We start from the raw sequence: 23,957 nt of genomic DNA, 5'->3' as shown, positions 1-23,957 counted from the left end.
TTATGTAAGTACAGCTGTGGTTTATTTCTCTGTGTGTGTGTGTGTGTGTGTGTGTGTGTGTGTGTGTGCATGTGTGCACCCGTATTTATCACAGTTACAAATATTAGAAATATTGAAAAGTGGAATATAAATTTAATATACAGTAATAGCGTTAAAATCTGAGATATAAATATGTGTAGTTTCCTGTTTGTCTGTGCTAAATAATGTCGGCGGGAGGAGTGAGGAAAAGAAATGAGCAGAAGAGTGAAACATGGTGGACAAGATAAAGAAAAGCATGGTGATAATAAGAAACTGACAGATGAGGAGAAAGAAGGAGAGCATCAGCTAACGTGGTTTGTAAGATGACCTTCAAGGACCTTTGGCACCAACAGTTATTTACTGTAATTTTTCTGTCATGTGTTCTCTGTGTTGCCACGGTGATCTAATGTAGCAGAGTGAAGGCTTGAAGTCAACCTTGCTTTTGACAAGCACACAGAGCTACATCCATCTCTCTTTCTCTCTTCCTATCCCTGTCTCAGTCCATCCATTTCTTCAGCCAGATGCCTCTCTGTGATCCCCCAACGCCCACCCAGACGGGAGAGGAGACGGCATCCATTCATTCTCCTTTAACCTGCCAAAAGTCGCTCCTCTGTAACGGGATAAGAAGGAAAGCCGGAAGCCGTTACTGGGATCTGAAGCAGGAGGAGCAGGTGCCCTCTTTGTCCTTCTCTAAGTGCGGCGTGACGGTGTCTGCGACTTCTGATTGGAGCATGTCAGTCTCACTGGCGATGATGTGCTTCACCAAGCAGTTAGCTGCTTCATCGATGTTGATGTTCTCCTGGAAAACAAAGGAAAAAAACAAGGAATAAATAGAAAGGGATGTATGAATATGAAAGCAGGTGGAAGGAGAATGGAGGGATGATGGATCAACGCAGAGATTTAACAATGCTGTGGACTGGTGGTGTGAAAAAACTTTGACTTCACTAGAATCTCAGTTTCTTTAGCAGCTTGCATGAATTGTCTAAACATTACAAACTAGCTGACTAATTTTGGCTCACAGCATGTGTTTGAAGCAAATACTGAAATGAGTTGACGAGGGGTTTTTTTTCACGTGAGTGAAATCTCTCAGTTGATGATTTTAACGATTGAATTGAACTGTCAGACATTCCAGATATAGGCCTTGTGAAATTACAAATTAAAGTTACACTCACGCTAAATCTCAGTGTCTTCTATAGTTGTGTAAATACCAAAGACATGTCTCCTCATGGTGACATTTTGGTTACGCTCTCACAGTAGTAGAATAACTAAATAAATAAAATAAAGACAATATGTTTATTCTACATGGATTTATGCAGGGTGGCGCCTTTGCGCAATGCGGTTCCGGGTTCGACTCCCGCTCTGCGCGGAGTTTTTATGTTCTCAGCGTGTCTGTGGGGGTTCTCTCCGGGTCCTCCGGCTTCCTCAAACCTCCAAAAGTTGCGCTTCAGGTTAATTGGCCGGTCCAAGTTGGCCGTAGTGTGTGCGAAAATGGATGGATGACGCTTCAAGCCGCACAAGCGGATTTTTGGTAGGTAGTCACGTGATACCGCACGCGCATGCTATTGGCTGACAGCATCCGTGCGTCCGCTGCGTTCCGAGACTCAGGGCACGCAGCGCGCTTCCGTGTATTAAAGAAACACTTTTCTTTAACACTAAAGCGCTTTAAACAGTCTGTAAGAGTGTGGGAAAGGGTAATACAGATATAAGGTGGTTTAATAACAATATGAGGAGGGATCATAAAGGTTTAAATTACCGTAAATAATAAATTAAATAGTTCGGCGTTTTTCGCGGACGGTCCTGGAGCGCATTAACTACAAGTAACGAGGAATTACTGCGGTGAAAGGATAATTCTGTACTAATAATGGGTTTCTTGAGTAACTTTTAACAGGATGATTAGTCAAAGCAGAACTTCTTAAGTTCTGCACATTCACAGTCGTAATGAAATAAATTATCTGTGTTTGTTGGGTATTTTTTTTACCCAATTATAAAGGATGACTTTGAGGTCATGTAATTGGCTACAGACAGTATCTGGAATCATGGATTACACAGTGTGGTTCAGCGGTCATTGCAGAATTGGTACAAAATCCTGGCAAAACTTGTGTTACGTTATTCACAGTGCTATATTACCGATGGGAAATAAAACATAAATGTATTTCTTGACAACACCCACACATAGAATTTAAAGAGATTCGGTCCAAAGCTGAAAACTGAGCAAACCCAAAGAAATGATCCCTCGAGAGTTCAAGTGAGGATCACATGGGGAGAGGCCCGGCAGCAGAGACGCACTCTTTTCTTTTAGATATACGTGATGTAGTTGCGGTAGAAGCCCTGAATATTCATTAGATCCAGAGTCGTGCTCAGTGGGATGTGAAAGCAGACGCCTCTGTGGGTCATGTCATAATCTATCAAGTTTAGTGTTTGATCTCCAACAAAAGATTCTTCCACCGTAAAACACTAAAACCTTCACGCCGTCAGCTCCACTGGTTCCCCTGTGCATTCTGGTGCGTAAAGACGACAAGCAGGTTATTTAGCGATGGGCAGCCGGCTGTGATCCTGAGGGGTAAGCACGTTCATACCGTCAGTCTGTCAAATGTGTCACATGGCTGGTTTTTGGTTTGAAGTTGGTACTCGATCCAGTACGGAAACTTAAACCGTTCTCTTTACGTAAACGGACAAATATTGTAAAAATTAACAGTATGACTGACCCCTCTATCTTAGTTCAGATGGAGATTAAAGTTATACTCCTCCTACAGCTGTAACACAAATGGAAAAATTAAACCGCCCTGATTTACAAACAGGCTTCATGGAATTTTTTAAAAAATATAATTGTGTGTTTTTAGGTCAGTTTTAAGTACAGGTTTTATACAGCATATGACTACCTGTGCGTGCGTGTGTGTGTGTGTGTGTGTGTGTGTGCGTGCGTGTGCGTGTGCGTGCGCATGCTCATTCCTCAATCATCATCCAGCTGTGAGATTCCTTCTCCACATTACTAACTATAATCACGGCTGGTGTCTCAGTGTGTGTGTGTGTGTGTGTGTGTGTGTGTGTGTGTGTGTGTGTGTGTGTGTGTGTGTGTGTGTGTGTGTGTGTGTGTGTGTGTGTGTGTGTGTGTGTGTGTGTGTGTGTGTGTGTGAGAGAGATTGGGTGAATCCTCAGCTCATCTCCCTGTCAGAATTCACTCACCACATTCTTTCCCACTGTTTTCACCAGTGACTCTTTAATTATTCTCCACTTTCTTTCACTTTTTAAAAAGGTTTTAAGGAGTCTCGTATTCATGCAGAATTTCCTCCTTCCTTTTATCATATGCTTTTGAAGAATTCAAACTGATCAGCTTACATGTTCAGGTTAATCATTCAATACTATAAGAGATGTCTGACAGTATAGTCAGTGTATTTATCTGATGAAGTGTGTCATATTTGAATAATGCCAGATAATTGTTTATGCTAAGCTAATCGTAGCGCCTCCTGGCTCCCACTCACATTTAAACTAGTATTGATCACCTCAGCTATGTGCAAGGCAGCAAAAAATGAGTTATTCACATAAACGTTGGGAGAAAACTGTGGACTGATACTGAGTTATGCACATCCTTACTGGAAGACAGCACCTGGTGCCGAGCAGCTGACCTGAAATAACACAACGTGAACGTCAGTCACAAGACTCAGCTCCACTAAAAAGCACCAGAGTTCATTGACTGAGGTTTTATTCATATGCAGATACTAAGCAGACTGACAGTCTGTGAAACTCAGATCTCTCTCAAAGGATTCCTGCACATCCTGAAAGCCTCTATGGTGGCATCTCCACAGGGTAATCAGCTGCTAAGTCTGTGTGAAGCGGCTATGGAGCCGCTGCTCAAAGACATCTGAACAGGAAGGACACGACTGCAGACACAGGTTTCAACCTCAAAGCTTCCACTGAAGGCTGCTTTGTATTCACAGTGCCATCCTGCTGGCTATGTCACATCTTTAAATTATGTGTGTGTGCGTCCCCGCGTCTCACCTTTGCAGATGTCTCATACCATCCCACAAATCCATTCTCCTGGCAGAACTGCTCCATCTTTATTCCATTATTGGTCAGTACATCCCTGCCCTGGTCGCATTTATTAGCCAAAAGCACCGTGGCTATATGTTTCCCATTAGCAAGTGTCAGTTTGGAATCCAAGTCCTCTTTCCATTTGGTGACAGCCTCAAAGGAGGCGGGCCTGGTGACATCGAACACGATGAAGGCGCCCATGGCCTCGCGGTAGTAGACACGAGTCATGTTGCCGAACCTCTCCTGACCTGTAAGACACGCACGGATAAAGACACGGATGAACTGTTGAGGCATACAGGGAGGACAAACATACATATCACAAAACAACATCTCTTACAAATTCGTCTTCTAACCCTTTTTGGAGGGGTGAGGCGCCTCCTGCGTGATGCAGTTCCAGCTCAGTGCAAATACACACACACACACACACACACACACACACACACACACACACACACACACACACACACACACACACACACACACACACACACACACACACACACACACACACACACACACAGGGGCTTGATTTCAACACACAACTGATAATAAGTGCTGCCATTCAAGCAGTGACAAATCTTATTATATACACACACACAGACACACCAGTGCAATTTCATCCATATTTTTACTGTTGAAAGAGCCTCAGAAAAAGATTGCTCGTGCGTGCGTGCGTGTGTGTGCGTGTGTGTGTGTGTGTGTGTGTGTGTGTGTGTGTGTGTGTGTGCGTATGTGTGTGTGTGTGTGTGTGTGTGTGTTTGTGCCTTGCGGTGAACCTTCCTGAAAGATTTCTGAGAGTAAAACTAATTCGATAAGCCCCAGTGGAATGTTGGTCCGCTCTGATTTTCTCATCCATAATTTCTGCTCGAGTACCATCAGTGCCAACCTCCCAATCAGCTCACAGCGAGACATTCTCCCACAAACCAGAAGCCAAAACTGGTCCATCAAAAAGCAGTTTGCATCATGGCGGAGGTACGTTCTTATTTCAGTTACATCAGAGTACGGGGGTCAGCCAGAGAACAGCCGGGGGGAAGGACACTCACTATCAGATGTGTATTGTATTAGAAATACTATAATAAAGTATTGCTGAACAATAAAAGAGAACATTTGAAGCCATCCAGATTTATTAATATCTCTTCATAATATTAAATGTTAATGGTTAAATGATCAATAATTTAAATTCCAGTTCTTCTCTCAGAATAAAAATCTTCATCATCACCGCTGTGTTGGTTTAGGGTAATGAAATTTGATTAACAATGACAACATAAGCAAAAGATCCTGCAATAATCATTAAATATTAATTCATATATGTTTAATCCCAATTGGTACGAAGGTATAAACAATTAAACAATGGTAAGATAGGAGAGTCTAATGTAAAAATAAACTAATCTGTTTAATTTAGGTGGGAAAAGGACCCCAGTGCTCACAGGAACATGCTGAGAAAGAAAGAGTTCTGGGCTTTCAAGGGTTAAAATCTACAGTAAAAAGTGGAAATGGGCTTCATGAATAGGGATGAGGTGTAGCTCTGATTGAGTGGAGATGTTGTAGATTAGAGACTGTGGTCTCCAGGAGACGTCCGCAGCACCACCAGGGGCGTATCTAGACTCTATGGAGGAGGGCTGCATGAAGCAGGGTGGGTGTGGGGTGTAGGTTGTGTAGAATGTGGCTTCCACACTCAATTCTTCCATTCAGAATGCTCCTATAACATAAGCTACCTACAAAATTAATGCACATTAAAAAAATAGTCTTCAAACATTTAAGGGGAATCCACATTTTAAGGCTGAATAATATATAAAAACACTCCCAGTAGCTCCTAAAACTGGCCTCACTCACACCCTCATGCTATATGCCAGCGCAGTCAGCCTGTCACCATGTCAGACCAGGTCAAAGAAATATGGGGGTTAAAAATAGAACCGTTATTATTATTTTGTCTTGGGGAAACGGGAGAAACAACATGTGATTTGTCACATCTGTGACATGTGAAAAAAAAATTTAAGGTCAACATCAGGTCTTCAAACCAGCTAAAAGAAAGTTCATTCACAAGGCTTCTCAGAAAGCCTAAATCCAATATGGGCTGCATAGTTTGAAAATGATAGCTAATAAGATGTCTCAGCTTTGAAATCTTCAATGCAAGATTTTAAATGACATCATCATTTCTGTTTTAGTGGGGAAACCATCATTAGAAGGCTAAACCCCAATATTTTAGCCATCCTAACATTGGAACCCTGGTACTGCAAGTAGGGACAGAGAAAAGATGCTGCATCAGGTAGCATATTTCAAATAAATGTTGATTATCTATAATCATGACCAGAAACCTCAGTGATAATGACTGGAAAGGAATATGTCAGAAAACCATAAGCGATCTGTCCCTGGTACAGACCCACAGCAGTTTCCCAGAAAGAGACACTTGTCCACAGTTCACAAATAAAAGGCTTCTGTACACAAGAGCTCAGGCTTCAAATCTCACTCACATGAGTTTGAGACACATGACTGCTTGCGCTTATTGGAGAAGGCGCACAGGAGGGGAGAGAGCAGCAGGTCAGAGGATTCTTCTAAACCTCAGCCGACACTCATGTGAGATGAGAGTGCTGTAGCCTTCAGGTTTCTTATCTGACCCAACAGCGTCACAGTCAAAATCTGTAGTTATTTCACTTTTACGTCTTTGCTCAAACCACCAAGGTATTAAAAACCGATCGAGAGAAATGTGCTTTCTCAGAAAAATACTTTGTGTTCTCCATCAGAGGGACTGGAACCTGAAGGAACGACAGCAACGTGAAACAGAATAACTGTTGAACGAGACGCCGCCATTTATACCAACTGAATCCAGCAGCTTCTGCTTGCGCAAAAAGAAAGGTCACAGGTTTAAGTTTGATTTTTTATCAATGGCAGTTGAAAAAAATCACATGTGATCTGAGAAGCTCGGAGGAAATGTTTGTCTTGACCTCTCAGACTTGGTGCCAGTGTAAATAAAGACATGTAATTGTACAAATGTGTTGCCATGTGATTTGAAACGAGTAACATGCTTAACCCTGGATAAACCATTATCATCCCTCTGTCAAAAGGGTAAAATCAGATCAGTGATGAAACACTCCTTTCCTCTTCATCTGTAACCCTGAACTATGTATATTATAAAAATGCCATACTTGAAAGGGCCTATTATAAAGCCTGAAATAACTTGGAAGGCTCCTGAAGGCTCTAGCTTTCATTTTCTAACATTCAACATCTATTTATTATTTCTATTTATGATTTGAAACTCATTGCCTCTAAGGTGTTAGATGTATTATGAAGGGAGAACCTTATTTTTATCAGGACAAAACTTCATTTGAATTTTAAGCAGCTTACGTAAACTTTCCCATTAGAACCTTTCATAAGTGAACATTTAAAAAATAAACCAATAAGGGAAAAACAAACTTAAAAGATCAAATTACACCTCAGATCTGATATTCTGGAGATGATAAACCATTTCTTTAGATTTTAGATCACTTTTTTTTTTTTAAATTAAAAAAAGCTCTGTATTTTTTGGATCAAATGCACTTTTGTGTCTCACAGTTCTGTCGATCTGCTTTTTTCGTGTGCGTAAAACTCGGACTGTACCTGCGATGTCCCACAGCTGAAGGCGCACCGTTTCCTGATCCCAGTTCAGGACTTTAAGCGCGAAGTCCACTCCGATGGTAGCTCGGTAGTTGGGGCTGAAGTTGTGATGGACATACCGCTTGATGATGCTGGTTTTGCCTACGCCGAGATCCCCTATCACAAGAATCTTGTAGAGATGCTCCTTATGGTGGTTGTTCTGCATGGCGAGCGAGGAGGGCGAGAGCTGCGCATGAATCCACCGGAATGGAGGAGAAGCAGGGGGGATGAGACGGAGACGCGCAGGAAGAGCGGAGGGAGAACTTGTGGGAGTTGGGAGTGAGGAGAAGGGGAGGTGAGGTACGCCCTGGTCCGCGCAGAGAAGTGGAGCAGACGTCTCGACCTTGTGACTCACGGAGGGGAGCTGCTTGGGTGCGCCACCGGGTTGGAGCGCATTTAAACCCTCCAGGATACAATGGACAGGCTCTGTTTTGATACGTAAGAGTTTAATTTTTTACTGAGAAGAAGAGCAATTCCGAGAAATGGGATCACAATAAAAATTTATTTACAAGTAAACCTACTTGCACGTGTTAATAAAACCCAAACATGCGTGTTGAGGATTTTCTCTCCAATGTGTATCAGAAACAGGAAATACTGAAGTATAAGTACCTCGAAAAATATTCTTAAGTACTTAATGCCACTATAAGACAAAGTAGGACCAAAACATCAATTACACTGTAGAGGAAAGCAAAAAACTAAGATTTATTCATGTTAAGATCGAGTGGAATCCACTATTGAAGTTAAATGACTTCACCTTCTTTTGGTTTGTTGTTGTCTAATATTGTGCATTTTTTAAAATTCACATTACGTGCAAGAAAGCTGCAGATGCAAACAAAAATGTTCTTATGGACACACATCAACTTTGAAAATCTTTTATTGAGTCAAATTTAAAAAACAAAACAGTGCAAATCTCAGAACACATAGTTACACTAATAGGACGCAGACAAAAAGGATCAATCATTTACTGTAAATCGAACCTTATTGGCTGATTTAAATGATCTGAACAGCTTTAGGTAAACAAGACAGACACTGTCTCCGTTTGATGCCAGAACGGGAGATGTTCGGTTCTCCACTGAGCTTCCCTGAGACATAGAATGGATGTCCTGCAGCCGACGAACACAACAAACCCTGAGTTCTCAGTCCCCTTCAAATGTTATAATTACAATTTAGTCGCTGTGATTTAATTCCCATATTACTGCAGTGTCATTTCCATGGGTGCTGAATGAAACCATTCATAGGCAGCTGACTAGTGAAGGCAGGAAACACAAACACACATTAAAATTGAGCCGATAACAACCTTATTAGAGGTCATGTCCTTGGAAAGTTAATTCCTGAACAATTTCAACATTCGGCTTCATTTTGTACTTGTTGGATGGACGACGAAGACAGATGCTATACATGTGAAAAGTGACAGATTTTAGCTTGGAAAACAACATTGATCGATTGGGAATAAAACAACGTTGCATTGCTGAGATTAATCATCTTCCCTTTTTGCGGCGTCTACAGCTGGGGGATGGGTTTGGCAGCGACTGCGATGCTTTCGATGCTGCACTCGTCGCTCCCCCGGCGGATCCTGAAGTATCCGTCCTCGCCCCAGCTCGTGCCCCAGCTGTTCTTCACGATCCAGTACTTCTGTCCCGTCATGTGGCAGCGGCCGTACCCCACCAGCAGCACGGCGTGGTTGGTCAGCTCGAAGGGGTTGAAGGCGTCTGCTAGCCCAGTGTGGTGGTAGATGCCCTCTTTGTAGTGCATGAAGTCAGAGTAGACCTGCAGATGGATAAATATGAAGGTGAAGGAAATACAGGCAAGGAAAAGAGGAAAATGTCTAAATGAATTATGTGACTTCATTAACAATTATAAACTTGTTGACATTTTTTTCTGACAATTTGATGATTGAATCTCGTGTGGCTAATAACACCAGCTTAACCCGTTTCCTGATAATGAGCAAATAACATTATGTCGAGCGACTGTTCTATAAATACACTGAATAAAAAGGAGTGACACGACATTCCGTTTACAGGATGCTCAAAAAAGCAAAGTGCAAAGTTTAAAAGCTTTGCAAGCCAGAAATTAGAGTAAAAAAATGACATGCTGGAGGTTTCTTTTCACACTTTTTTAAACAAGTCTTTTGACCATTAAGCCTGCAGCTTGTTTGAAATGTGAACCATGTGAAGTAGGAGACACTCTGAATATCACGCCACAACAGAGTGTAAGAAAATCCAATCTTTGTAACTAGATGAGGAATTAAGTTACAGATCAGGATAAATCTAAGACGCAAATGTGTTACACTCAACATCACCATGCACTGACAGTGAAACCCTACTGTGTGTGAAGGACTAGCCATTAGGAAACAGTAGCTAACAGCTGATGTACCTCAAAGGCCACTGCCATGGGACCATTCCGGACCAGTTCCAGCATCATGGCCGCTTCATTGCAGCCCCCATAAAATCCACCCACGTAGCTGTATTCTGCATTGTAAACACGTCTGCAGTTCTGAGGGAGGCCACACGGGGAATTTTTACCAATGTATGGCAAACAAGACTCCTCCACGATGCCAAAATCCTGGACATACTTCCCAATCAGGTATGGGAATCCACCATCACAACCTTAAAGAAAGAGAGAGGAGTGTGAAATTTGTCATTTGTCATGTGGAGAAATCTGATCCGAGGCAGATAAATTAAATAAAGCTTTTCTAGGTCCCTTCAAAAGAATTCATGAAAATATCCTCATCATGGTTATGAAACGCTCAGATTTCTGAAAGGAAAACTTTTACATCTTTTATGTGGCATGGATACAACAGAAATCTTTTTTTGATGGCCACAGATCAGGTGATCAGGCGATATCCGCACGATCGCACAAAGATGGGAGGAGTGACTGAAAATATTTCACATCACACGACTCATTTCAGCTAATTATGACGTTTTATTATTGTCTATTAAACCCGTTCGTTTTCATTCCTACCTGGCAAAGACTTTGTTGGAATTGTTCATCAATCACATCCACATGAAATCAGAGCGGCCTCGTGAATCTCAATCAAGATATACAACCACATTAATACGGGACCAGCTGACCTTCTACCATGTGAGTGTGCGTAAATGGATAAATGATTTAATTAAATCAGAGATAATATCTGGAATATTCTGAATCAACTCTGTTAGGGAGCAGCATAGATGTTCGATTACCTACCTTGAGAGTATTCAGAACAGGAGACCACTTGTTGCGGGCTGAGGATGGGAGCCTCGCTGTTGTTGGTGAGGACTCTGATGCGAGCTTCCAGCATCCCCATGGTGGCAAAGGAGTAGCAGCTTCCACAAGATCCTGAAAAAAAGAGAATCCAGAATTATGCGTCCTATAATTTACTTGAAATTGGCTTTACTCCCACACAATCACTCTCACAATTGGTGATGGAAAAATAATGTAATGCTTACAATTGGCTTTTTTTTTTGGCAGATACCGCACTTTGGGTTTGCTGGCACAAAAGAACGAGGGCCTCATTACAAAAGTCTGAAATTTTATTGTTATGGCAGTTTAGATTTTTTTTTTACACAATTATTTTTCTGAACTTTGTTTAGAGCAGAAATTAAAACACTGCAGAATCATCCTAGCTGAATTCCCTAAATTAGAAATCCCGAGTAAGGATGGCATAAACCCTCTTCTAAATCCAAGATAAGCGCCACAGTGAGCAGCTCCCCCGCTGTTAGGCGTGTTCGACACTGGCAATAAAGAACGGAGAAAAAAAACATGAACACGCAAACACTTGGGGTGACGATGAAAACATAGACTTTACGCCTCTTCAGCCTAATGACACGTTACAGCAATTAACTTAAAATAAAGATCCACACTTGTGGGAGACTTTTACCGTCTTTACTTTTTTATAGCGTGTGATGTAATCAGCATCTAAGATGACTCCGGAACACATCACGTGAGCGAGGACACAGAAGTTAGAGCTCTTACAAATTATTTCAACCCTTGTGTTGCCGGAAATGTCATCACGGTCTGTTAGCATGATAGAAAACAGGAAAACTTAAGTCCTCATGCATTAACTGGACTAACTTTATCCTCAATTAGAATAATTCTGGGAACTGAAACGGAAACTAGAAGCATCGACTCGACTCGTGGTATTGAAGCAGAATGAGCTCCACAGTGCTGAACGGCGGCTTAGATGGCTTCTATTGAGACACTCCAGTCCACTCTGGATGCTTAAACATAGCCATACAGAGCCCCTCTCAGACCCTTGAAGTACTCTGCACACATAATCTCTCCTCTCAAACACTTGGGTGTGCAGAAACACTGGAGGAGAAAGCAGAGTAGCTGGCGAGCAGCCGTTCAGGGTTTGTCCACAACAGCGGCCTCCCATCCTGCAAGTTCTGATACGTGCGCGTGTTTTTATTTAATCACGTGATATCACATCAGCAGTGGTCCATCACTCTTTTCAGAGCTGTGTTTTCTGAGGTCACTCATTAACTTTGTTAGCTGGATAAAGAAGGTTAAAGGATTTTACGACAGGAGAGCTGCTGACAAACACCTTGGTTTCGCACAGGGCTGACAAAGTCGCGCCCGCTCATGTTCCTCCAGTCCCAGTGCTCAGGCAGAGCCGCCGCCATCTTGGCCACCTCAGCTGTTGCAGGCATTGGGTGAGCCCGCCTGAAGAGAAAATAAAGAATCACGAAAGGCTTCAAGTGAGTGTTTCAGGAGCAGTCTTGTGCTATTTTCACATTGATTTTGTACAACTCCCTACAGCACCCAGCTACTCTGTGGTTTTTGTATTTGGAGGTAAACACTCACCTGGGGATGCGGGAGGCGGGGCCTCCTGCTCTGTAGAGCACCTCCTGCAGAGTATAGGTCTCCAGCTCCGGGTAGGACGCAGCTTTCCAGGACTTCTGGGCTGAGTTGATAGAATCGATGAAGCCCACAATGTTTTTGTAAGGTTTCTGGAGCAGCCTGGAGAGCGACATGTCATTTGTTTGGATTTTTTTTAAGTGGGAAATCCTCAGTCTCAAAAAAGACATTTTAAAAACTCAACTGATTAGTTGAGTAAGAAGTACCGTCTACACTCCATCTGCACTCTGTGTACAAAGATTTTCAGAGTCCACTGACCTCTAGCTTGTGTTTGTTTTTTGTGAGTTACCCAATTTTTCTGTACCTCTTGCTGAAGAATGGCATGTAATCGGTCCGGGGTGGAACTGCTTTCACCTTCTTCCCCACGAAACAAGCCCAGTTACGTCCCAGGACATCATGCACCCACCCTGGCAGGGTCTGGTCACAGTAACTGGTCACCTCAGAGCCAGCCTCAGTGTACTGAAAATGCCATGATGCAATCAGATTAGGCTCATCACCAAGATACATGTCAGTCATTATCGCTACTCAGTCAGGTTAGGCTAAAACAAATAATCCGCAAATTATTTCATGATCGCTTCAGATAAAGATATTTTCAGCACGTTATCCAGACATGCAAAGTTTGAGTGGGAGTCATGACTGAAATGAACAAAGGAAATCTACCTAGACTTTTTACTGTCATCTCATTAAACTAGTGCAGACAAACCAGGAAGTGGATAAAAATCACAATGTGGGCTGGAAGCGAGAGCAGTGACGATCACCTCAGTGTCACATGAGCGACTAGAAATAGAACATGACTAAAAGATTCATCTTGAATGTTCCACTTTGAAGAGGTTCCAGCAAATGCCAGCTTGGTATTGAAATTTTTTCAGACAGTCTTGAAAAAGTGACAGCTGAGCTGGATGTGTTTGAGGCAGATGAGCGGCGTATGTATCACTATCAGTCAAAAGAGTGAGGTCTCAGCCCCAGTGGAAACTTCACCAACCAGGAAGTGGAAGCCACCTACAAGGGTTTCTAGTGGTGACACCTCAAACGTCCCTTCTAACGCTTAACCTCCTTCTTTTTCTTTTATTTACCTTGAAGAAGGCGAACCATTTGTACCCGTTGATAACCACCTCGAAGCCCTGGTTGTAAATGAGGGTGAAGAAGCCGGTGTTCCCCAGCTCGTCTGAAGCCACAGAAAGTTTCTCCAGGGTCACCGTCACCATGCTTTCACTGGTAGCTGAGGAGCAGCAGAACAGCAGCACAATAAACAAATAATAAACAACAATAAAAACACATGGACATGACATCACAACAGCAATATATATATATATATATATATATATATATATAAACATCAGATCTGATCAGAATTTAGAATTGCTATAAGGAAGAAGTTCACAGAGGTCATGTGACAAAGGAGGAAGTGTAAAAGTATGAACTACAGGCCAAAACACGTGATGTTCAAACATTGAAACCACTCAACGTGGGTAATTCACACAGCTTTGGGGGCTTTTACCTTCGGCGGAGCAGTTGACGGTCTCGTCGTGCCCCCCCTTGGACACCTGGAACACCCACGTCCCCAGCAGGTCTTCATAGGTGCAGTTGGCCGGGGTGTCCCCCACTGACCCCTCCACCCACAGCAGGAGCACGCAGACTAGCACCCCGCTCGGCCTCATCCTGTGCAGCTAGCTTACCTTCTTACACAAGCACTCTGAGAACTACAGAGCTAATTCTGCGTCCCCTGACAGAAGGCTGAAGCGTTGACCCCAAACGTTTCCTCCTGCCTTGGTAGACTGGTCTATTTATGAAAACTGAAACTTTAGACAAAGAGCCACGCGTCCGACCAAGATGGTTCAAGCACGACGCGCATGCGCACACTATAGCCGGCTCGCTAACGCGTTTCAGCATTAAAACATCCATTCCGAGGCATTTTTTAAGTATTACCATCAATTGAGGTGTATTATCTTCAAAATGTATCTATTAAATGGTGCTCATATAATTTATCGTAACTTTCCAGCAGCTTTTCGAGACATTTAGATGACTTTTTTTCCCCAGCGAACAAGGAACCAAATGACAATATTTATCTCTGTCGACTGTGAGCTTGGGTTTCCTTGTCATGTGACCAGACAGACCCGCGCAGTAGATAGATAGATAGATAGATAGATAGATAGATAGATAGATAGATAGATAGATAGATAGATAGATAGATAGATAGATAGATAGATAGATAGATAGATAGATAGATAGATAGATAGATAGATAGATAGATAGATAGATAGATAGATAGATAGATAGATAGATAGATAGATAGATAGATAGATAGATAGATAGATAGATTCTATTAACTGAATTCGAAAAAGTCTTGAATTTTGTCATCACTTGTGTGTGTGTGTGTGTGTGTGTGTGTGTGTGTGTGTGTGTGTGTGTGTGTGTGTGTGTGTGTGTGTGTGTGTGTGTGTGTGTGTGTGTGTGTGTGTGTGTGCGGTGCATCTGTCACTGCATCTTGATAGGTTGGTGGTTAAAGGGGTTAAAGAGCTTATTTTAGCTAGCAGGCTCTTAATGGAAGTGTTGGAGGCATTGATCACCATAGTAACCATGACATGGACTGATTCATCTCCTTGACAGACCATAATAAGCACTCATCTGAAGATGGGGCTGAAGAGGTATTAGTCATGCAGTCTCATTAGCTCCATTTAAGCGCTGTGGAGGTGTGTGTATGTGTCCATTATTTTCTAAATGTGTGTATGTTTGTGTGTGTGCACCTACATAATAACGCAAAGCAGAGGATCTGGGAGCAGCGACGGATGCAGAACGGTGATGTTGGGAATTATAAGGCTGATGCCTTAGAGCTTCCTCGAGGAGTGACTCACAGAAAGTTGCGCTTCAATCTTGATATTGTTTTGCTTCCACTGACAGGAAATTAAAACTCAAGTGACTCTCAACTTTAGGATATTGGAACACGGATTTATTCGTCTGTCCTCACATGTTCTGTAATCTCTTCTGTATTTCCTCCCCCATGTGCTTATGTCTCATCTCCCGAAATGTGGAGTCTCATACCCTCAATTTATTCAATTTCTTGTGCATGTCAACACACACACACACACACACCCACACACACACAGGAACTTTGTGAACCTATCTATATGGTCATTACTGTGGAAGAGTGTAGCAGGGACCGAGGGAAAACCCATGAAATGTAGAACAGATCTGAATCACAGGGGGATACAGAACATAATTTGCACATCCACGACTTTCACAGGATCAGTAGGATCCCATTGCGGTTCGGCTCCTCCTCAGAGTCTCGTTTCAGAGTTCCTGGACTTTCTGTGATGGAGAACGTCAAACATGTATGGCAGTTATACTTACAGGTTTGCACAGACTACTGGTTTTTTGGGAGGTAAGCGCTTTCTGGGCGACATTTTTGGTTTATCGACTTATTTTACTTTAGAGAAGAGGAAAAGTTGTGAATTGCAGCCAACCTGCTGCTCACAACACACAACAGGCCAGCGACAGGTGCAACAAATGAGATCAAGCTGGTCACATTCATGTTTTTGAAGGAATGGATTTGGAGGTTGAGATTTAGAAAGAAGTAAAGGATTTCTGTTGAATATAAAATCTCACTTGCTCTCGGTGGGGCTGCCGGTTACCAACTCCAACTGGAATAGATTTTCCTTCTGACTACAGGATGTCATGAAAAATACATTTCCCAGATCCCAGTGTGACATATTCCATCTTTTTTTCTTCTTTTTTTTTGTCAAAAGCACTAAAATAACTCAAAGAAGACATATTTGCAATAATATAAAAAATAGAAAAGCACAAAATTTCAGGCAATTTGAGGAATTGGAGCCACACATTTTGTATTTTTCTTTAACAAAAAATCTACAAATCATACTTGAGCATGCATTTACGGGTGTAAAGTGTGCACAAAGGACCACTCATGTATGTTTCCTTTCTTTGAATTCCTTGAACAGCTTTCCTCACCGTGAAACATAACACCTGTTTTTGAATTTTTTATTCCTGTTTTTTGTTTTTTTGTAGAGGTTTATACTACATTTATGCAAAACTGATCTCTGGGTGAATAAACGACTGTAATTTAAGTGCAATAATAAAAGTAATTACTGGAGCCACTCTCACAGATCCTTGGTTCAGTCTGGTTGACTCATGGTTGAAGCTGTTAAATCTGAGATGAACATCTGTGACTTAATTGCTTATAATTTATATATTAGCATGCTGTTCGGAAGCCAGAGCTCCTCTTATCGTTGGTATGTTGCCTCAGAAACATTTCCAGTGTGTGTGTTAATCATGTGCTGGTTCCACTTGATGTGGGCTATATGCTGATTAGAGCTGAGAGGTTATCGTGTCTAGCACCCAACAGCAAAACATTGATTATTACATTTTCTATTTACTTCTGTGCTTTGTTGCAAGGACAATAGCCTTTCATTAATATGGAGAGGAATGTGAAGCCACTTGGCCCTTCCAGCCTTGTGCTCTGAATGCCACCTCCTTCATATTTAAATTAAGTATCCTGGAATGGTTTAACGGTCGCTTACATCAGCTACATCCAGACACCTACACACGAAGCAGGCATGTGCTGTAGAGTTAATGTTTTCACCTTCCCCATGTATATGTTTATGCCCACACATGCATTTAATGTCTGTTTTTATATACACACACACAAAGTATAAGTTAATGCACACACTCACATTTAACCACATGCTGACATTCCTTGCCAACTCAACACTTAAAATGTGAAACATGACACAATAAAGTATGAATATGAAGATCAGTGTCACTCTGGTTTGTTCTCATTCTGTCTTGTTAAAAGTTAAAATTTTAATAAATACTTTTTTTAAATTTTCAAACCTAACATATAAGGATGACTAAAGTTATCTGGGCAGGTTAAATTCTTTCCCATTAATATGCTGTAGCTGGAATTGATGACATTTACAGCAATTTCAATACTTGTTTTAAAGATAAATGTTCTGTGGGGTTCAGTTATCACAGATGATGAAGTTGAGAACTTCTTCAACTACTTTGTAAAATAAAAATGTATATACTGTAGACAAAATGGGCTTCCAAATTCTCAATTAGGAGGCAAGACAATAAAGATGGTCGCTTATTACAGGATGCTGGGATGTGTGAACAATGATAATTTGTCAGTGAGGTGTTTAAACTCTTCTTAAGGATTTTGATCAAAGGGTATCCATAGCAGCAGCAACACAAGTCACCGTGTAATCACCATGGAATCCACACACGAGAGTGGTGGTGGTGGCCGATAACTCTGCTGAGACTAGCAATGGTGGTAAAATGATAGATACTTGAACATATATACTGTATAGACCTGGGAATGTGGCAACATGAAAATATATTTAAATAGGTATTGAAATTTACGTCATTGTGGTTTTAGGAGTAAAAATCTTATAAATCAGGGTTACCCTTCCAAATGATGTCATTTTGTGAATAAACTCATTAATTAAACGCATTAATTTAAATAAGCGGAGACTTTTTCATTCAGAAAAGTAACATTGACAAGAGTTCAAGATAATGTGAGGTCAGAATATGAAACATTATCTGTTGTCCTGGGATTCACAATTTATTACCCACTCCATATGAAAGCAGAGTAAATCTTGATCTTGTATTGCATTCAGCATACATATACTCTCCACATTTTGTATTGGACAAAAATATATTTCTATTCTATATAAATTTATATTCTCTGTTATAGTAACAATATGATATCAATGATATTTACTGTGAACTTTACCATTCGTCATTTTACTGTTGAATAAATATAACCAAAGGAAGAAAATTAAGTTCTGTTTACCTGTTGAATATTCATTGAGAATATTTCAATGACTGTTGATTAATTTTTTAAACACGCTTATTAATACATAGTGGATGCTTTCATTTCTGATTATCAAGTGGATTGACCAATTGTTCTCCATACTGCTATTTTAGCACACATTTAATAGTTGTAGGTTGAAAAGACGGAAAAGACAAGAAAGTTAATTATAGTGCTTTTTTTTTAATAATGACTCAAATGTACTTTCTAGTACACAATGATACTTACACAATGATTTATCAATGACAAGAAAAAAAGCAAAACCCCTTTCTTTGTTGGTTAGTTTTTGTTTTGTTTTTTGCCCGTACCGTACTCCATTTCCTGTCTGACTCCACTGAACCGATCAATGTTTGTCACAGACACTAGAAGGACCATGTTTCAATGATGCTTTGACAAAAGTGTATCAGATAATGATTAGTTGCATTATGGGAAGGCTCCATCTTGGTGGGTCAACTGTGGAAACTTTAAAATTTAGTGTTTCTGCAAAAAGATCTAAAGTTTCATTTGTTTATGCTTATTTAATTTTTGGTACCCACTAATTTTCTTTTTGAAAGACTCCACTCCTCTCACAACCAAAGTGCAACAAGGGGACAACAACGATATGAAATATCAAGAAGTGTTATTTGCTTTCAGTTTAATCATGCAGAATTAAATGTGTTTATTGCACCAAAGCAACTGAAAAACGATGTGAACTTTTGCCCCAGGCTCCTCTACAAAGTTCCCTTCGTGTTTCTCATGTCCTCTGATAAATAAAAGTAATATTAAATTAAAAGTACAGGGAACATCCGGCTAACACGGCCCACACTCCTTTCTCTTTACTGTTCCCCATGGGCACAGATCTGCCCACAGAAGTGCCTCCACAGGCGTAACCGTGAGCCAATTTGGAACGAGTACATAACGCTTCATTAATTTGTAGAAGAAAAGGATCCTGTCCAGGTCTGCTGGGAGCCTCCAAAAAGCCTGTGAACGGGGCCCCAGTGTCGGTGACAAACACTGTGGAATCCTTTCAGACGTCACTAAGCATTCTGGGATCTGAGTTTATTGGCTGAGGCTGATCTAAAACAAATTTCTGGGCAAAGACAGTAATAAACAATTTTAAAAAATCTTGTTAAATTAAATGCACCCCCACCGCCCACCCACCTCCATAAGTAAACCCCCCTCCCCATGGAAAAGCCACTTAGAAACAGACTGTATTTTCCGAACAGGTAGAGCCATATATTCTCACACTTTACATTTCACAAAGCCGAGTGAAAATATTAAATAGAGAATCAAATATCCAAATATAAAACTATCTTCCATTATCACACCGATATAAAGCGTCAAATTACATTCTACATTTCTGAACATCAGAGTAAGAGAAAAAAAAATGCAAAAACTAAACAGCAAGGCTTTAAAAGTTCAGTCAAATAATCTGCAGCTATCTATCAGTAGCTACCAAACGATCCTGGAGGGTGGAAAAGCAATACTGCATTTAGAAAATAGTATCATACTTTAACAGTTAATGAAAAAATAGATGCCATTTGAATTGTCTGTAATTCTAATTACAGTGGAATTAAAATTTGGTACTGTTTATCCACCCAAAGCAAAAAAAAAATAAAAAATAAGGAAATGTGGTGATGCTTAAAATAAAAAGCTGAGAGAAAGTTGGCACTGAGTGGAGGAGCATATGTTGACACCGCAGTCCGGGGAGCCGTTGAAATTCAAGCTTGGCTTTGCTGTTCCTTCTCCGAATATTAAAAAATATTCTGCACATGCACCATAGGGAATGTCCGGCTCACTTAAATTTTGTCTACAGTGGTCGAGCCAGCTCCTCCAACGAGCTGGTCTGAATTTAGGTTTCGATAAATCTGGATTGTAAACAGGTTGGTGCACAACTCAGTCTACTATAGTAAGTCTTTGTAATGGAGTTTAGTTTAACTTCTCAGACCATCAGTCCATTCTCAGTGTTTGTGAAAAACACAAAACATGTATGTTGGATTACAGGCTTGTAAAATATCATTACAGCAGAATAAATTGATCATCGTGATAAATTCAAGTGGTAAATATGTAAACATCACCTCCAGATTTTTGTCTCCATTATGATCATTCTACACAGTCTCACACGACTGAAAATAGAATCTCATCACAATTTAAAGCAGGCATATCGATGGGTATCTCTTTTCTTCCTTTGTTCGTTTTGCCAACAATAAATAAGAAAGCAAAACTGTGCATTTAATTCATATGTCTATGAGTATCATAGCGTTTACACTTTAAAAAGCACGCAACCGTGTTCTGTGACCTTTCAGACACGCGATGATCACAGCTCAGTTTCGTTTGATCTCCTGTAAACAAAAATATCAAACGAGTTTCTTTAACGTAATACATTTCACGAATTATCACAATACTGTAAATCTTGTAACCTGCCGTCTCATACAGACACACACAGACCTGCTTAATACTTTATTCCACATAATCATAAATCCTTAAGCTGAATAAACACACACACAAGTTCCTCTCTTTACTTCTAAGAAATATATCTCCTCTGCATTATATCACCTACACCAACTATTTTAAATTAGTTTTACTCTATTGGCTGACTTAACAACCATATTTTAAAACACAACTATGTTATATAAAGAAAAAAAGCAACATTAAAATCAACAGCTTCTGACAAGAATCTGTTTAAAACAACTAATGTTTTCTTTTTAAAACATCTCATTGTCACCTCCCTGGGGGATGAGTTTCATTAAACTGACAGCTGCAAAAGTGGATTCATCAAATATGCAAATATCTTGCTATGTTCTGTGCAACTTATTAGAGGGTAAGTGCTGAATCTGCAGGCAAATAGTCTACAGAGGGTATTTATCTCCAGCTGCATATTAAGACTGCAGATTGAGATATTAAATAGACAATGGAGATATTAAATTTTAAATCAGATAACAATTCGTAGGGCTGGGTATCTGTCCACAATCATCAATTCTAATGATTTTTTATTTTCAGTTTCATTTCATTTACTGATTTTTCTCATAATTATCTGCCTGAATCTTAAACAGTTTTTCAATTTACATGAAACATTTCCTCTCACAAATGAGTGATACTGGCATTTAATTAAATTCTTACTGTTGTTTGATTAAAACATTAATATAAAACATAACTAACAATGAATGTGAATGGAATTAATGCTTGTTGATCTCGGCCTGTACAAGAACTTCCATACCCAGCCCTACTCGGCACCTCTTGAGGAGCAGTCCTGTCCTTTCAATCTTGCAAAACAATTGTAGGATTTACTCATTTAACTGTTAGAATATAAAAGCATTATGAGACAGCTATAACATTTCTTAATCGTGTCGCACTATTTATAATGTCAGCATGTGGCAAAGGACTGACTCAACAAATCCCTTCCAGCCTGTCCTAACAGTGTATGCACAACTACTGTATATGTCCATGTGGTGTTTACATGGTAAACAATTCTCTGTTTTCTGCATCAAATCAATCACACTCCATCATTACAGCAGGTCCTTCCTCTGTAAAATATCCCTCATCAGTAAAATCTTTTGTAATAAACTATAAAAATTTTATGACTGCGGTTGTGAAACAACCAAGGGTCGAGAATCAAGGACTGAGGTCCGGCTTTATAATTTCACTCTATCAGTATAAAATAAATGACCTTGCATTATTTTCCCCCTCTGATCAGCAGATAAACATGTCTGGATTAAAAGTATTTTTCAGCGCAGGGATTATCAATCTAATTCTTTAGAGTGCATTTATGAAAAGAAGTCGGCCAACGACTTTTTTTTTTTTTTTTGGTTGGTTGAACGTCATCAGGAGATCATCTTTCTGGCAAGCATAAGATTTTACTCATCATTATCCTCATGTTTTGGTGAGAATACGAGAGAAAATGTCTATAATGGAGATTACAGGACAGATTAATATTCCTGGCACACTTCTGTGATCCTTGAGGTAGTGCTAAAATGTGGAGCATTGGCATTAATGCAGAAAGCTCACAGTTTCTCCCAAAAATGTTCTTCTGTATCGTCACTGTACTGTAGTTCAACTTTTCTCATTTCCATGCAAGACGGCTGCTGTGTATTTATCACCAAAAACGTTCCAACAGGTGTAAAAACCTGCTGACAACTAGAGCGATTGGATTCCAATAAAAGAAGGCTTGAAAAACTGTTTTCAAGATTAATCAATAAAGAGGTGAAAAATAAAATCTCCGCACAAGTCAGAACATTTTTCACAAGTCATAAATCTCGGTCAATTGATTATTTCCTGCCATTTCACGACAATCCTGCTGCTTCAGTTTATCGGTCAGATGTGATTTTGACACGATGAAGTCACAGAGCAGAGAATGAAACATTGGCGTGTGTGAGATGCTGAGCCCGTCTTTTTTCTGAGTGCACAAGTGTCGGACCTCAACCCCCCCCCCCCCCGGAGGCTGATAAAACGAGGCTGAAGTGCTGAAGCAAGCACCCTCAGCCGGATTTAAATGCCGTCAGTGACAGCAGCCTTCCTCCCCGCCAACACGTCAACAGTTACACGTTCACTTCTTGACAGCGGGTCAGGGCCCAGATTGTTTAGATGAGAAGATGCAGCGGTGATGAATTCCATGTAACAATTTGAGACAACAACCAATCTCATCAAAGTTCTTATTTTGCATGTAAAAACTCTTTTATAAAGAAAAAGTTCCTTCCAATGCGTCGAATGTTAATTATGAGGGGGGTTTTTTGGTTAGTTTTGTTCTGACTTGTCGAGATAAATTGAAGCAGCCGGGTCATGAGTGGACCAAGTTCTGACTAAAAGTTGAGATTAGAAATTGAAATCGTGGAACTACAGCACAGATCTAAAGCGAGAAGATTACACTGCAAAAATAGGGAATTGCACCACATTTATGAAGAGAATTAACAAAATGTTTCATCATGTTAAGATTTAGAAATGATTTAACCAAACTACCCATTTTCTTTCTTGGCAAATTGTCACAAAAAAAAAAATAAAACACCTGAAAACAATGATTTAACAATTCCTCAGATGTGCACCTTGTATACATATGGATAATATTGCTTTTACACTGGAAAATGTGTATTTATATAGAAAATATCCAAATCAATAGAAACAATTTAAATTTATATATATATATAGATATATGGAGATTTTTTTTTGCTTCTTGAAACAACCTATTTACCCACAAACTATTAAGCAGGACCCTCCCTCACCCCTTTGGCACAATAATTATATTACTATTCGTTATTATTACATTGTTGAATTACAAGACATTTGAATAGTAAAGGTCACTCACACATTCTGAGTAGTAACACAGTTTCAGTAGTCGTAACACATATTGGTACTGTAAGATGTCATAACATAGTTCAAACAACATCCCTTTTTTTTTTCTACTTTTTTTTTTTCACCTTTGATATGTAAATCGAAGGACTCTCGTCTGAAACAAAAAAGAGAACGGTCCGTGCATGCCCTTAGTATTTACAGGATCGCTTTAGTCTGAGTTTGTTCTTGCTGGCTACTGTGGAGCTTTAAGGAGAAATCAGACAGTGGGATGCGACCGCATCCGTCGGCCGTCGCTGTGGACGGATGCGGACTCTGCAGGAAATGTGGAGATGTTGAGGGGCAATAATACACAGGA

At 40.4% G+C, this 23,957-nt stretch overlaps 2 protein-coding genes across 2 annotated transcripts; both read right to left on the bottom strand.

Annotated features, from left to right (window-relative positions):
* Positions 1-8,086, bottom strand: rab38a (RAB38a, member RAS oncogene family). The gene is made up of 3 exons (XM_068317787.1): positions 7,642-8,086; positions 4,015-4,295; positions 1-817 (listed from the first exon to the last, which is right to left on the bottom strand). The coding sequence occupies exons 1-3, from the start codon at positions 7,841-7,843 to the stop codon at positions 662-664; spliced, it is 639 nt and encodes a 212-aa protein (XP_068173888.1). The 5' UTR covers positions 7,844-8,086; the 3' UTR covers positions 1-661.
* A 449-nt stretch (positions 8,087-8,535) lies between these two features.
* Positions 8,536-14,304, bottom strand: ctsc (cathepsin C). The gene is made up of 8 exons (XM_068317370.1): positions 14,015-14,304; positions 13,590-13,735; positions 12,821-12,975; positions 12,463-12,618; positions 12,203-12,321; positions 10,864-10,995; positions 10,051-10,283; positions 8,536-9,444 (listed from the first exon to the last, which is right to left on the bottom strand). The coding sequence occupies exons 1-8, from the start codon at positions 14,172-14,174 to the stop codon at positions 9,178-9,180; spliced, it is 1,368 nt and encodes a 455-aa protein (XP_068173471.1). The 5' UTR covers positions 14,175-14,304; the 3' UTR covers positions 8,536-9,177.
* Between the last annotated feature and the right edge of the window lie 9,653 nt (positions 14,305-23,957).

This window comes from Antennarius striatus, chromosome 6 (genome assembly GCF_040054535.1).
Source record: "Antennarius striatus isolate MH-2024 chromosome 6, ASM4005453v1, whole genome shotgun sequence".
Classification (NCBI taxonomy): Eukaryota; Metazoa; Chordata; class Actinopteri; order Lophiiformes; family Antennariidae; genus Antennarius; species Antennarius striatus.
The sequence above is the reverse complement of the archived record's forward strand: the minus strand, read 5'-3'. Positions and strand labels throughout refer to the sequence as shown.

What these genes read in the sequence shown, in the direction of transcription:
- rab38a (XM_068317787.1), bottom strand. Translation starts at nt 7,843, where the DNA reads ATGCAGAACAACCACCATAAGGAGCATCTCTACAAGATTCTTGTGATA. An exon ending in TCAGCTGTGGGACATCGCAG is followed by an intron (nt 4,296 to 7,641) that starts GTACAGTCCGAG and finishes CGTGTCTTACAG; the next exon opens with GTCAGGAGAGGTTCGGCAAC. An exon ending in GGTATGAGACATCTGCAAAG is followed by an intron (nt 818 to 4,014) that starts GTGAGACGCGGG and finishes TTTGTTTTCCAG; the next exon opens with GAGAACATCAACATCGATGA.
- ctsc (XM_068317370.1), bottom strand. Translation starts at nt 14,174, where the DNA reads ATGAGGCCGAGCGGGGTGCTAGTCTGCGTGCTCCTGCTGTGGGTGGAG. An exon ending in CCCGCCTCCCGCATCCCCAG is followed by an intron (nt 12,322 to 12,462) that starts GTGAGTGTTTAC and finishes TTTTCTCTTCAG; the next exon opens with GCGGGCTCACCCAATGCCTG. An exon ending in CCATGGCAGTGGCCTTTGAG is followed by an intron (nt 9,445 to 10,050) that starts GTACATCAGCTG and finishes ATCCATCTGCAG; the next exon opens with GTCTACTCTGACTTCATGCA.